This window comes from Ranitomeya variabilis, chromosome 1, assembly GCF_051348905.1.
Source record: "Ranitomeya variabilis isolate aRanVar5 chromosome 1, aRanVar5.hap1, whole genome shotgun sequence".
NCBI lineage: Eukaryota > Metazoa > Chordata > Amphibia > Anura > Dendrobatidae > Ranitomeya > Ranitomeya variabilis.
Window position 1 is genome coordinate 52,555,179 of NC_135232.1, and position 13,118 is coordinate 52,568,296.

The 13,118-nt window shown below is 48.0% G+C and overlaps 1 protein-coding gene across 1 annotated transcript in view; it reads right to left on the reverse strand.

The window, feature by feature from the left end:
* Positions 1–6,336: 6,336 nt before the first annotated feature.
* Positions 6,337–13,118, reverse strand: part of SIGLEC15 (sialic acid binding Ig like lectin 15) — a 33,729-nt gene continuing 26,947 nt past the window's right edge. The window contains exon 5 of the mRNA XM_077280736.1: positions 6,337–6,443. Within this exon, the coding sequence (XP_077136851.1) occupies positions 6,395–6,443 (49 nt within the window). The 3' untranslated portion in view covers positions 6,337–6,394. The remainder of the gene's footprint in view (positions 6,444–13,118) is intronic.

Sequence of the window (13,118 nt, forward strand, 5' to 3'; positions counted from 1 at the left end):
AGAAAAGAGACTTCCCTTGACCACCGACAGTTTTTTTTCTTTTCTTCTCTTCCTGTTTTACACCAAAGTTTTAACAATGGACTACCTCATGTGAATGTTTGCCTCCCTGTGTGCAGTATTACTTTGTACAGATTAAATTGTTACCTGGTCAGGGACGACCATTCTTAAAGGAGGGGGGAGTTTAAGGTGTCACAGAAATTGTTTAACGCCCTAAACACATCCAGGTTGTACATGTCCTATTTTGTAAATAATGTCAGGTACCTTATGCTACTATATGTGTATTATAGTTCAGGGAAAGTGTAGTAATTTAGTAGTCCACTAGATGGGGACACATTATTATACAGGGTAGAGTAAATAGTTAACATAGGAGGGGCCAACCGTGGGTAAGCCAGCAAGTTCCCGACATTTGAGTCAGTAGGGCCAGGGAGCCCAGACAGTCCTGTAGGACCTTAGAGCCCAGGCAACACAGTTGGCCCCGTAACGTTTGAAGCTAGGAGCCCAGATGTCCAGGGCTTGGGAACTGAAGGAAACAGCAACAGTGGAATGCAGGGCAGCACCAAGATGTGGCAGCTTACTACGTGGGCAGATGCCTTTACGTCTGGCATGAAACGGACAGGGGAATACCTGAAGGTAGTAAAGCTGGACAGAAGGAACGCTGCAGTACCGGACGAAATGGTATGAACCAGGAGAATTCTAGTAGAAGTAGGGAAAAGCACAGGAATAGACAAGGATGTATACTGTGATGTTCCCTGTGAAGTTGCTGTACCTGAACTGGACGTACTGCGAAAGAATTCAAGTTAAGTTGTCTGTTACAAGTTGAAACTGGACTCTTTGTGTTGAACCGGCAGGAGTGAACCCACAGCAGACCAGAGAGGACCCTGAGGGTACAGAAGGCGTTACAGAAGGTACGCTGCAAAGGGGACATTGTATGTATGTGGCGGGAGACCAAGGTGTGATTGAGCAATATATGTCAGCCACGACTACGGCCCTGGCCCCCCTCACAGCAAAATAATGAGTGTCTGCAGGCAACAAGGGAGACATAGTGGAGGGTCCTCTAAAGTTTGAGGCTGTATTGCAGCACATTCTTGGGAGTTGGGAATATGGTCAGGATTAATGGTGTCCTCAATGCTGAGAAATTCCATCATATACTTATCCATCATGCATCTTAATAGAAGGAGTAGAACTAGTTTGATTTTTCCTCATGAAGGCCATGTGGTCTCAAAATAATGGAATGGAACAATGGAGGCTAGAATGGAGGTCTACTCTCTCCAGTAAGTCCTTCTTTTGTCTTAGAAGCTTCCCACACAGTTCTGTACCGCTCTACATCCCCTCTCTAATCTGTCTACCACCCTACTTGTGCTCTCCATTCTGCTAGTGACTAGTGTTGAGCATTCCGATACCGCAAGTATCGGGTATCGGCCGATACTTGCGGGTATCGGAATTCCGATACCGAGATCCTATACTTTTGTGGTATCGGGTATCGGTATCAAAACAACATTAATGTGTAAAAGAAAGAATTAAAATAACAAATATTGCTATACTCACCTGTCCGACGCAGCCTGGACCTTACCGAGGGAATCGGCAGCGTTCTTTGCTTAAAATGCGCGCGTTTACTGCCTTCCGTGACGTCACGGCTTGTGATTGGTCGCGTGCCGCCCATGTGGCCGCGACGCGACCAATCACAGCAAGCCGTGACGTAATTTTTAGGTCCTGAATGCAGAATTAGGCATTCAGGACCTGAAATTACGTCACGGCTTGCTGTGATTGGTCGCGTCGCGGTCACATGGGCGGCACGCAACCAATCACAAGCCGTGACGTAATTTTAAAATGCGCGCGTTTCCTGCCTCCCGTGACGTCACGGCTTGTGATTGGTCGCGTCGCCCATGTGACCACGACGCGACCAATCACAAGCCGTAACGTAATTTTCAAATCCTGAATGCCTAGAATTAGGCATTCAGGACCTGAAAATTACGTCACGGCTTGCTGTGATTGGTCGCGTCGCGGCCACATGGGCGGCACGCGACCAATCACAAGCCGTGACGTCACGGAAGGCAGTAAACGCGCGCATTTTAAGCAAAGAACGCTGCCGGTTCCCTCGGTAAGGTCCAGGCTGCGTCGGAGAGGTGAGTATAGCAATATTTTTTATTTTAATTCTTTCTTTTACACATTAATATGGATCCCAGGGCCTGAAGGAGAGTTTCCTCTCCTTCAGACCCTGGGAACCATACAGGATACCGTCCGATACTTGAGTCCCATTGACTTGTATTGGTATCGGGTATCGGTATCGGATTAGATCCGATACTTTGCCGGTATCGGCCGATACTTTCCGATACCGATACTTTCCGATACCGATACTTTCAAGTGTCGGACGGTATCGCTCAACACTACTAGTGACCTAAGACTAAGGGTACCGTCACACATTGAAATTTTCATCGCTGCGACGGCACGATCCGTGACGTCGCAGCGATCGTATGATCATCGCTCCAGCGTCGTAGACTGCGGTCACACGTTGCAATCACGGCGCTGGAGCGATGCCGAAGTCCCCGGGTAACCAGGGTAAACATCGGGTAACTAAGCGCAGGGCCGCGCTTAGTAACCCGATGTTTACCCTGGTTACCAGCGTAAACGTAAAAAAACCAAACAGTACATACTCACCCGTCGGTGTCCTTCAGGTCCCTTGCCGTCTGCTTCCTGCTCTGAGTGCAGCCGTACAGTGAGAGCAGAGCGCAGCACCGCTGTGATCTGCTCTCACTTTCCGGCCGGCACTCAGAGCAGGAAGCAGACGGCAAGGGACCTGAAGGACACCGACGGGTGAGTATGTACGGTTTGTTTTTTTACGTTTACGCTTGTAACCAGGGTAAACATCGGGTTACTAAGCGCGGCCCTGCGCTTAGTTACCCGATGTTTACCCTGGTTACAAGCGAAGACATCGCTGGATCGCTGTCACACACAACGATCCAGCGATGACAGCGGGTGATCAAGCGACGAAAGAAAGTTCCAAACGATCTGCTACGACGTACGATTCTCAGCAGGGTGTCTGATCGCAGTAGCGTGTCAGACACAGCGATATCGTAACGATATCGCTAGAACGTCACGAATCGTAACGTCGTAGCGATGGAAATTTCAATGTGTGACGGTACCCTAACTGTAATGCCCCAAAGTTGTTGTTTATCTGCCTATAAGATGCAGCAGAACTGGCAGCTACCTTATTATGTTTGCACTGTGTTAGCATTTCCCTTTGCAGATAATGTACATGAGGACTCATCGCATAGAAGTGGTCTATATTTGCACAAGGTGATGGACTTAATGTGTTCTGCCATTGCAAAGGGTTAATAAAGAAGCCCTCCTTTCCATAAGGTCACATGTTAAACCACATGACCTGGTTCTGGGCCTAGCAGTGAAGGGAAGGAGACATTTTGTGAGACTGAATGGTCCTGGAGAAACTGATGATTCCAACTATCAGTGTGTCTGGAAGCAGTGAGTGACAGTTCAGTCATCCAATCTAGGACATGGGCATGCTGAGCTGTCAGTATGGTGATGGACAGCTCAGCCGTTCAATCAGAGGCTGGGGCGTGCTGAGCTGTCAATGTGTTGAGTGACAGTTCAGCCGTTAAATCAGGGCCGGGACGTGCCAGGGCTCCCTCCATGTGTCTGCTATTGGAGTGACTACTTGACTATTTAGCTGGCTCTCTGGCCCAAATTAGTGCCAGTTGTAGCTTAGCTCAAATGGCGTGCGCTTGCTCTGTTCTCTGTGTTCCTGTACAGTATGTGATATTTGTTGCCCGACTTTGGACCTTGTCTTTGATCAGCCTTCCCCTTTTGTTTTGATCTGCTACCTTCCTGAAATTCTGACATCGGACTATGACCTGACCATGCCTTTGTCTTACTAATTTGTATATGACGAACCCTCTTGGTATCTGACCCCAGACCTCTTGACTACCCAGCCTCATGGCTATTCCATGAATAGTGACTATTGTCCCCCTGAGGAAGCAGATAGGAAAGTGGACAGATCACCTATATGAGGAACCACAGCCTCACCTGCAGGTAGTTGTGTGATAAGGACTGTGTATATAAGCAGAAAGTTAAGCTGAGGAATCACTGCACCTGATATATAACTGCATTACTCCACTGGATAGTAGCTCTGATTGCTGCATAAAGATTTAGTCTTTGTTAAAGCCCCATTAATCTGGATGTATCGGTGTATACTTACAACAAGTAAATGTTATCAATTGCACTTCTGGCCTCCCTATTTTCTGGCCTATTTGGAGTGCAGCACATTACACCATACTACCAGGAAGCAGAGGTTAATTAAGTGCACCCTGGTGTCATGGATGTTCTTTTATTTCCTTTTTGCCAATGCCATGGCGCAGTGGTAACTTCTGCCCACCACATGGTACATGGTATTACATAACATCATCTATAACCAGAACCTCCCAGTCCGGTCTCCAGGACTTCTTTCATGCTGTGTCACTCTCTAGAATGCATTACCCCAGACAATCTAGTTAAATCCCAGTAAGTTATTCTAAAAACACATTTCTTAAGACTAGCCTATCACGTCATCTCGCTAATCTAACTATGCTCTCCTTTCCTAAGTTTTCTTCAGAAATCAGGTTCCTTTTATTATCTTTTCCCACTCCTTCAGTGCATTTAATGGCACTTTCTATCTGGACATATACAGATACAGGGTGATGAATGGTTTCATGTAGCATTATGAGGTCTGAGGTCCAGGCTCTGTGCGACCGGTCATGTTCTTCTACACCAAACTCCTCCAATGACTTCTTTATGGACCTTGTGCACAGGGCACAGACATGGGGAACAGAAGAGGGCCTTACCTACACTGTTCCTAAAAAGCTAGAATCTACAAATGCCTTATATGCTGAAGCATTAAAATTTTCTTTCTCTGGACCAAAGGGCCCAAGACCGACCCCAGTCCAGCAGTATTATCCCTCCTCCTCCAAACTGTACAGCGGGCACAATGCAGTCAGGCAGGTAACGTTCTCCTTTACAAGACCCAGACTCGTCCATCAGACTCCAGATATAGAAGTGTGATCTTTTACTGCACAGATCACATTTCCTTCAGAGTCCAGTGGTGGTGGCTTTACTCCACTTCATCCGATGCTCGGCATCGTGGTTGGTGATGTGTGCAGTTTCTTGGACAAGAAGCTCCCAGCGGGAGCGCACTGTTTGTGCTGATGTGCAGAGTTTAATACCAGAGGAGAACCTAGAAAAAATTGACCTAGATAATGATGGCACTTCCACAATTGCATATAAACCTATAAATATACGGAAGCAGATGCCCAGTAAATTTTAAAGGATAATTTCAATTTTTATTGAATACTAAATAACACACAATTTTTTAAATTTTTTTCCAATGGATAATCACAAGAAAAATGGACTTGCAAACACAGGGATAGTTATACCCAATATTAAGAGCAATAATAAACACCATTAAAGTAGTGTTACTAATAAGGTTATTCTGTAATTGGTCCAATGGGATTTGGACTTCGTATCATCAGAGAATATAAAACCTTTTGTTTCATACATTGAAGCTTATAAGCACTAACTGTATGTACAAGGGTACTGATCTAATATGTACTAATATTGCTACTTAGCATCAGGAATAATTGAATCGATCTAAATGTACCTGACTACCTATTATTTCAGAATTCATTAATTATTATTTTTTAACCATCGATGCTTATAAGCACTAACAGTATTTTATTTTGTGAAAGAATTGGATGCTTTTTTTTCTCCTCTAGTCCAAATCATATTAGTAACACTAATTTTATGGTATTTAATTTATTGCTCTTAATATTGGGTATAACTATCCCTGTGTTTTTATGTCCATTTTTCTCGTGTTTACCCATTGGAAATTTATTTATTTTTTTAAATTGTGTGTTATTTAGTATTCAATAAAATGTATTATCTTTTAAAATGTATTGCGCATCGGCTTCCGTATATTTATAGGTTTATAATAGCAGAGGAGGTCTGCAGTTATGGGGTCAGCAGAGTGTTGGTGACTTTTCTGCCCTCTGCTCCGCAGCTCTCGGTGACCCCGATCTGTAAATTTAGTCGAATTCACTTTGAGGCTGAGTTCGTTCCACTTCTCAATAATATCACTCAGTGTTAGGGGCCCGATGTTACGTGTTAAGATGAGAAAGTCTTTGATAACAAATGTCCAAAAGTTTCTTATATTTGCTTGTACCTTAGATTTATGAAACACTGACCATTTAACTTTTCATACAATTCTATTTTTGAGACATTCTATTGTATTTTTTCTCTGAAAGTGCAAAAAATACAAGATACCTGGAGTAAAGAAAAGTCTATATCATATATATTACGGGTCTGTGTTTGGACCGGGTGATCGGCAAATGTTACTGTTGAGTTATGGACGTCACTGAGAAGTCTGGTTATAATTCTCATACGTGGACTCCTGTGTGTTCCTGCAAGTCAAGAAGCATTTCTTGTAGTATCATTCCAAGTATAAACAGGAGAAACAACATTTTCTACAATGTATGCGACATAACAGTGCCATAATAGCATTATTATTAGAGATGAGGAAATTTCCCCTAAAACGGTATTCAGAAAGAAATTGGTGACAAAATACTGTACAATGCCATGAAAAATTATTCATACGCCGTGAACCTTTCGACACTTTTTCACATTACACCCACAATCTTAAATGTATTTTATTGGTATTTTATGTGATATATCAACACAAAGTGGCAAGTATTTGTGAAGTGCAAAGGAAATGACACTTGTTTTTTTAAATATTTTAAAAATATAAATCTGAAAATTGTGACATGCAGCTGTATTCAGCTCCCTGCAATCTCACTACCCCTAAATAAAATCCTAATTGACCAATTGTATCCAGAAGTCACATAATTAGTAAATTAAGTGTGTAATTTATTTTCAGTATAACTACAGCTGCACTGTGAAAGTCTCAGAGGTTTGTTTGAGAACATTAAGGATGAAGCAGCATCATGAAAACAAAGGAACACACCAGACAGGTCAGGGATAAAGTTGTGGAGAAGCGTAAAGCAGGGTTAGGTTATAAAAAATAGCCTGAGAGAGTCTCACAGAGCACTGCTCAATCCATCATTCAAAATTGAAGGAATATGGTACAACTAGTGTTGAGCGATACCTTCCGATATCGGAAAGTATCGGTATCGGAAAGTATCGGCCGATACCGTCAAAATATCGGATCCAATCCGATACCGATACCCGATCCCAATGCAAGTCAATGGGACGAAAATATCGGAATTAAAATAAACCCTTTATAAACTTGTAGGTTCATTCTACATGAAGGAAAACAACTAAGAATAATGTAGGATGTATTGGGGGACGTGGCGGAGATATTAAAGGCACAGAGGTTTAGCCCAATGTAATAGAATAGCAGGATTTTTTTTTTTTATGACGTTCGGCGTTAGAAAGGATTTGACTATGTTAATTTTTTTTTTTTTAATGTCAGATATTGATGTTTCACTACTTCCACGCCCTTCACCTTCTTTTTTACTTCTCCCACGCTTTCTTCTTCATTATCCTCATCATCAGCTTCTTTGACATCAACTTCTTCACCTTATTCATCTTCTTCTTCATCTTCTACCTATTATTTTTTGGGTTACATTCTTCATATTCTTTTTATTTTACTATTATCTTCATCATATTCTACTTCTTCATCATATTCTTATTTGTGACAGGCATTCCCGTAGTTGTTATCTATAAAAGTTTGAAGATTACACCTTCCGTTCTGCCTGTCACAAAACAGTTACATTTGTCCGCGTTCAGTTTGGCCTGCAGCATCAGGCTTTATCCAGGGGCACCACGAGGAGGAACGGACTCACCCCCATACACTGCTTAGTCTTCTTCTGCTTATAATTTAGATAATATTTTTTGCTCTGATATTTTGTGTTATGCTTAATGTTCTTCTGCTATTTGTTCTGCAGCCTCTTGTTCTTCTGCTTCTCGGTCTTCCAGGTCGTCGTCGTCTCCAGGGTCGTCATCTCCGGGGTCGTCGTCTCCGGGGTCGTCGTCATCGGGGTGGTCTTCAGGGTCATCGTCTCCAGGGTCGTCGTCATCACGGTGGTTGTCGTCTCTGGTGTCGTTGTCATCTTAGGGGTGGTCTTCCGGGTCATCGTGTTTAGTCTCTTGAACTTGGAAATGTAGCAGAAGGTACAAGAAGGCTGAGAAAATGCCGAGAACCAGCTGATGGAACTGGAACTCGGATGGCTACCCGAAGGTCCAAGAGCCAATGGAACTACCGAGGACCAGCTGACGTTACTGGAACCCGGTTACTAAGCAGGAGGTACCCGTGCCTGAAAGCACTACCAAGGACCACCTGACGTTGGTGGAACTCGGATACCCAGAGGGAGGCACCTAAGCCAAAGGCTCTGCCCGGAACCAGCTGACGGTACTGGAACCAGGATGGGGAGCAGAAGGTACAAGAGCAAAAGACACTGCCGAGAACCAGCTGACGGTGCTGGAACCCGGATGGGTAGCCGAAGGTCCAAGAGCCAATGGAACTACCGAGGACCAGCTGACGTTACTGGAACCCGGTTACTAAGCAGGAGGTACCCGTGCCTGAAAGCACTACCAAGGACCACCTGACGTTGGTGGAACTCGGATACCCAGAGGGAGGCACCTAAGCCAAAGGCTCTGCCCGGAACCAGCTGACGGTACTGGAACCAGGATGGGGAGCAGAAGGTACAAGAGCAAGTGTCTGCGTGGCTTTTGCAGGACACGATGCCGGCTGCACAGCAGGGGAACAGCTGGCGGTGCTGAACCCCACTGACACATTGGCTGGTGTTTTTCTCTGTGCAGCTAGCAGTACCGGGCCCCAACTGGCGGTGTTAGAGCCCGGGGTCAGCAGGAGGAGGAGATGGAGCAGAGTGTAGGCCGAAGCCTGCACTGGCGGCAGCTTTTGGGTCTGTTGTGCCTGCGTGGCAGTTGCAGGACACGTTGCCGGCTGCACAGCAGGGGAACAGCTGGCGGTGCTGAACCCCACTGACACATTGGCGAGGTGTTTTTCTCTGTGCAGCTAGCAGTACCGGGCCCCAACTGGCGGTGTTGGAGCCCGGGCTCTGCAGGGGGAGCAGAGTGTAGGCCGAAGCCTAATTGAACCAATTTCAAAGGTAACCTTTAACCCCCCCTCAGGGGTTACAAAGTAGAAGAGCCACAGCTTATGCAGCAGTAGTGCTGCACAAGTCAAAGGTTGCTCTTTTAATTTCGCTCCTTGCACACGCCGGATGAAACACGTCTAACATTTAGCCCTTTATACAGTCAAACTGTGTTGGAGGCGCGAGTTCCCTTTGTAATGAGACGCAGCACAGATGTCAAGAATCCCACCTTGGTGCTGGGTGCAGCCTCCTGAGCGTTGTTATTTGCTGTACAGGAGTCTGCGCTGTCGTGTTGTCCCCTGGCCTAGCGCTGTTAGCGCTGCCCATCTTCTGACATCATTTAATGTCGGCCGGTGCGGTTCGCGATGACCATGAATCCCAGCCCCGCAGTGTCTTAACATTGTTAAAACACTGCGGGGCTGGGATTCAGGGCCTGGCGCAGCACATATGTTCGCCTCTCACACTCGGGTCCTTACACCCGCTTCAGACTGTGCGGCGTCATCTGATCCCTTATCGCATGCCACGGCCATGAAGCTGCACAGTCCGAAGAAGGCGGAAGGAGAGGAGGGACAGGCGAACTGATGCACTGATCATGCCCATCAATCACACCCTCGCAGTCCCAATAAATAAGACACCGAGGGGCGTTGTGTGGGTCAGGGCGGCCGCAGAGGCGCAGCCAGCCAAACAATGATGCCAGAAGACGGGCAGCGCTACCAAGGGGGTTGCAGCGTGTCATTACAAAGGAAAGTCACACCACCGGGACGGTTAAATGGTCACACAGAGGACACATTTCAGACGTGTTTTCAGTTCCACATGTGCGAGGAGAATACGTTTATGAGCCACCTTGCACACATGCAGCATTACCGCTGTACAAGGTGGCTGGATAACGTAAAAACGCCTGGGGGAGGGGGGACAGGTTCCCTTCAATTTCAGTTCTGGTGTCTGCGTGGCTTTTGCAGGACACGATGCCGGCTGCACAGCAGGGGAACAGCTGGCGGTGCTGAACCCCACTGACACATTGGCTGGTGTTTTTCTCTGTGCAGCTAGCAGTACCGGGCCCCAACTGGCGGTGTTAGAGCCCGGGGTCAGCAGGAGGAGGAGATGGAGCAGAGTGTAGACCGAAGCCTGCACTGGCGGCAGCTTTTGGGTCTGTTGTGCCTGCGTGGCAGTTGCAGGACACGTTGCCGGCTGCACAGCAGGGGAACAGCTGGCGGTGCTGAACCCCACTGACACATTGGCGAGGTGTTTTTCTCTGTGCAGCTAGCAGTACCGGGCCCCAACTGGCGGTGTTGGAGCCCGGGCTCTGCAGGGGGAGCAGAGTGTAGGCCGAAGCCTAATTGAACCAATTTCAAAGGTAACCTTTAACCCCCCCTCAGGGGTTACAAAGTAGAAGAGCCACAGCTTATGCAGCAGTAGTGCTGCACAAGTCAAAGGTTGCTCTTTTAATTTCGCTCCTTGCACACGCCGAATGAAACACGTCTAACATTTAGCCCTTTATACAGTCAAACTGTGTTGGAGGCGCGAGTTCCCTTTGTAATGAGACGCAGCACAGATGTCAAGAATCCCACCTTGGTGCTGGGTGCAGCCTCCTGAGCGTTGTTATTTGCTGTACAGGAGTCTGCGCTGTCGTGTTGTCCCCTGGCCTAGCGCTGTTAGCGCTGCCCATCTTCTGACATCATTTAATGTCGGCCGGTGCGGTTCGCGATGACCATGAATCCCAGCCCCGCAGTGTCTTAACATTGTTAAAACACTGCGGGGCTGGGATTCAGGGCCTGGCGCAGCACATATGTTCGCCTCTCACACTCGGGTCCTTACACCCGCTTCAGACTGTGCGGCGTCAGCTGATCCCTTATCGCATGCCACGGCCATGAAGCCGCACAGTCCGAAGAAGGCGGAAGGAGAGGAGGGACAGGCGAACTGATGCACTGATCATGCCCATCAATCACACCCTCGCAGTCCCAATAAATAAGACACCGAGGGGCGTTGTGTCGGGCAGGGCGGCCGCAGAGGCGCAGCCAGCCAAACAATGATGCCAGAAGACGGGCAGCGCTACCAAGGGGGTTGCAGCGTGTCATTACAAAGGAAAGTCACACCACCGGGACGGTTAAATGGTCACACAGAGGACACATTTCAGACGTGTTTTCAGTTCCACATGTGCGAGGAGAATACGTTTATGAGCCACCTTGCACACATGCAGCATTACCGCTGTACAAGGTGGCTGGATAACGTAAAAACGCCTGGGGGAGGGGGGACAGGTTCCCTTCAATTTCAGTTCTGGTGTCTGCGTGGCTTTTGCAGGACACGATGCCGGCTGCACAGCAGGGGAACAGCTGGCGGTGCTGAACCCCACTGACACATTGGCTGGTGTTTTTCTCTGTGCAGCTAGCAGTACCGGGCCCCAACTGGCGGTGTTAGAGCCCGGGGTCAGCAGGAGGAGGAGATGGAGCAGAGTGTAGGCCGAAGCCTGCACTGGCGGCAGCTTTTGGGTCTGTTGTGCCTGCGTGGCAGTTGCAGGACACGTTGCCGGCTGCACAGCAGGGGAACAGCTGGCGGTGCTGAACCCCACTGACACATTGGCTGGTGTTTTTCTCTGTGCAGCTAGCAGTACCGGGCCCCAACTGGCGGTGTTGGAGCCCGGGCTCTGCAGGGGGAGCAGAGTGTAGGCCGAAGCCTAATTGAACCAATTTCAAAGGTAACCTTTAACCCCCCCTCAGGGGTTACAAAGTAGAAGAGCCACAGCTTATGCAGCAGTAGTGCTGCACAAGTCAAAGGTTGCTCTTTTAATTTCACTCCTTGCACACGCCGAATGAAACACGTCTAACATTTAGCCCTTTATACAGTCAAACTGTGTTGGAGGCGCGAGTTCCCTTTGTAATGAGACGCAGCACAGATGTCAAGAATCCCACCTTGGTGCTGGGTGCAGCCTCCTGAGCGTTGTTATTTGCTGTACAGGAGTCTGCGCTGTCGTGTTGTCCCCTGGCCTAGCGCTGTTAGCGCTGCCCATCTTCTGACATCATTTAATGTCGGCCGGTGCGGTTCGCGATGACCATGAATCCCAGCCCCGCAGTGTCTTAACATTGTTAAAACACTGCGGGGCTGGGATTCAGGGCCTGGCGCAGCACATATGTTCGCCTCTCACACTCGGGTCCTTACACCCGCTTCAGACTGTGCGGCGTCATCTGATCCCTTATCGCATGCCACGGCCATGAAGCCGCACAGTCCGAAGAAGGCGGAAGGAGAGGAGGGACAGGCGAACATATGCACTGCTCAAGCCCATCAATCACACCCTCGCAGTCAAAATAAATAAGACACCGAGGGACGTTGTGTGGGGCAAGGCGGCCGCAGAGGCGCACCCAGCCAAACAATGATGCCAGAAGACGGGCAGCGTTACCAAGGAGCTTGTTGCGTGTCAATACAAAGTAAAATCACACCTGAGGGACGTTTTAATGGTCACAGAGGACACATTTTAGACGTGTTCAGTTCCACGAGTGCAAGGAGAATACGTTTATGAGCCACCTTGCACACATGCAGCATTACTGCTGTACAAGGTGGCTGTAAAACATAGAAACACCTGGGGGAGGGGGGACAGGTTCCCTTCAATTTCAGTTCTTGTGTCTGCGTGGCGGTCGCAGGACACGTTGCCGGCTGCACAGCAGGGGAACAGCTGGCGGTGCTGAACCCCACTGACACATTGGCGAGTTGTTTTTCTCTGTGCAGCTAGCACATCTGGGCCCCAACTGGCGGTGTTAGAGCCCAGGGTCAGCAGGAGGAGCAGGGGGAGCGGAGTGTAGGCCGAAGCCTGCACTGGAGCAAGTTGAAAGGAAACCTTTAACCCCCCCCCCCCAGGCGTTTGTAGCTGGAAGAGCCATCGTGTACAGCACTAATGCTGGAAAAGGTAAACTTAGCTCTTTTAATTATGGTCCTTGCAGATGCTGAACCTAACACTTATGAAATGTGTCCCCTCACAGCGTTCAACCGTCCGGTAGGTGGAACTTTCCTTTG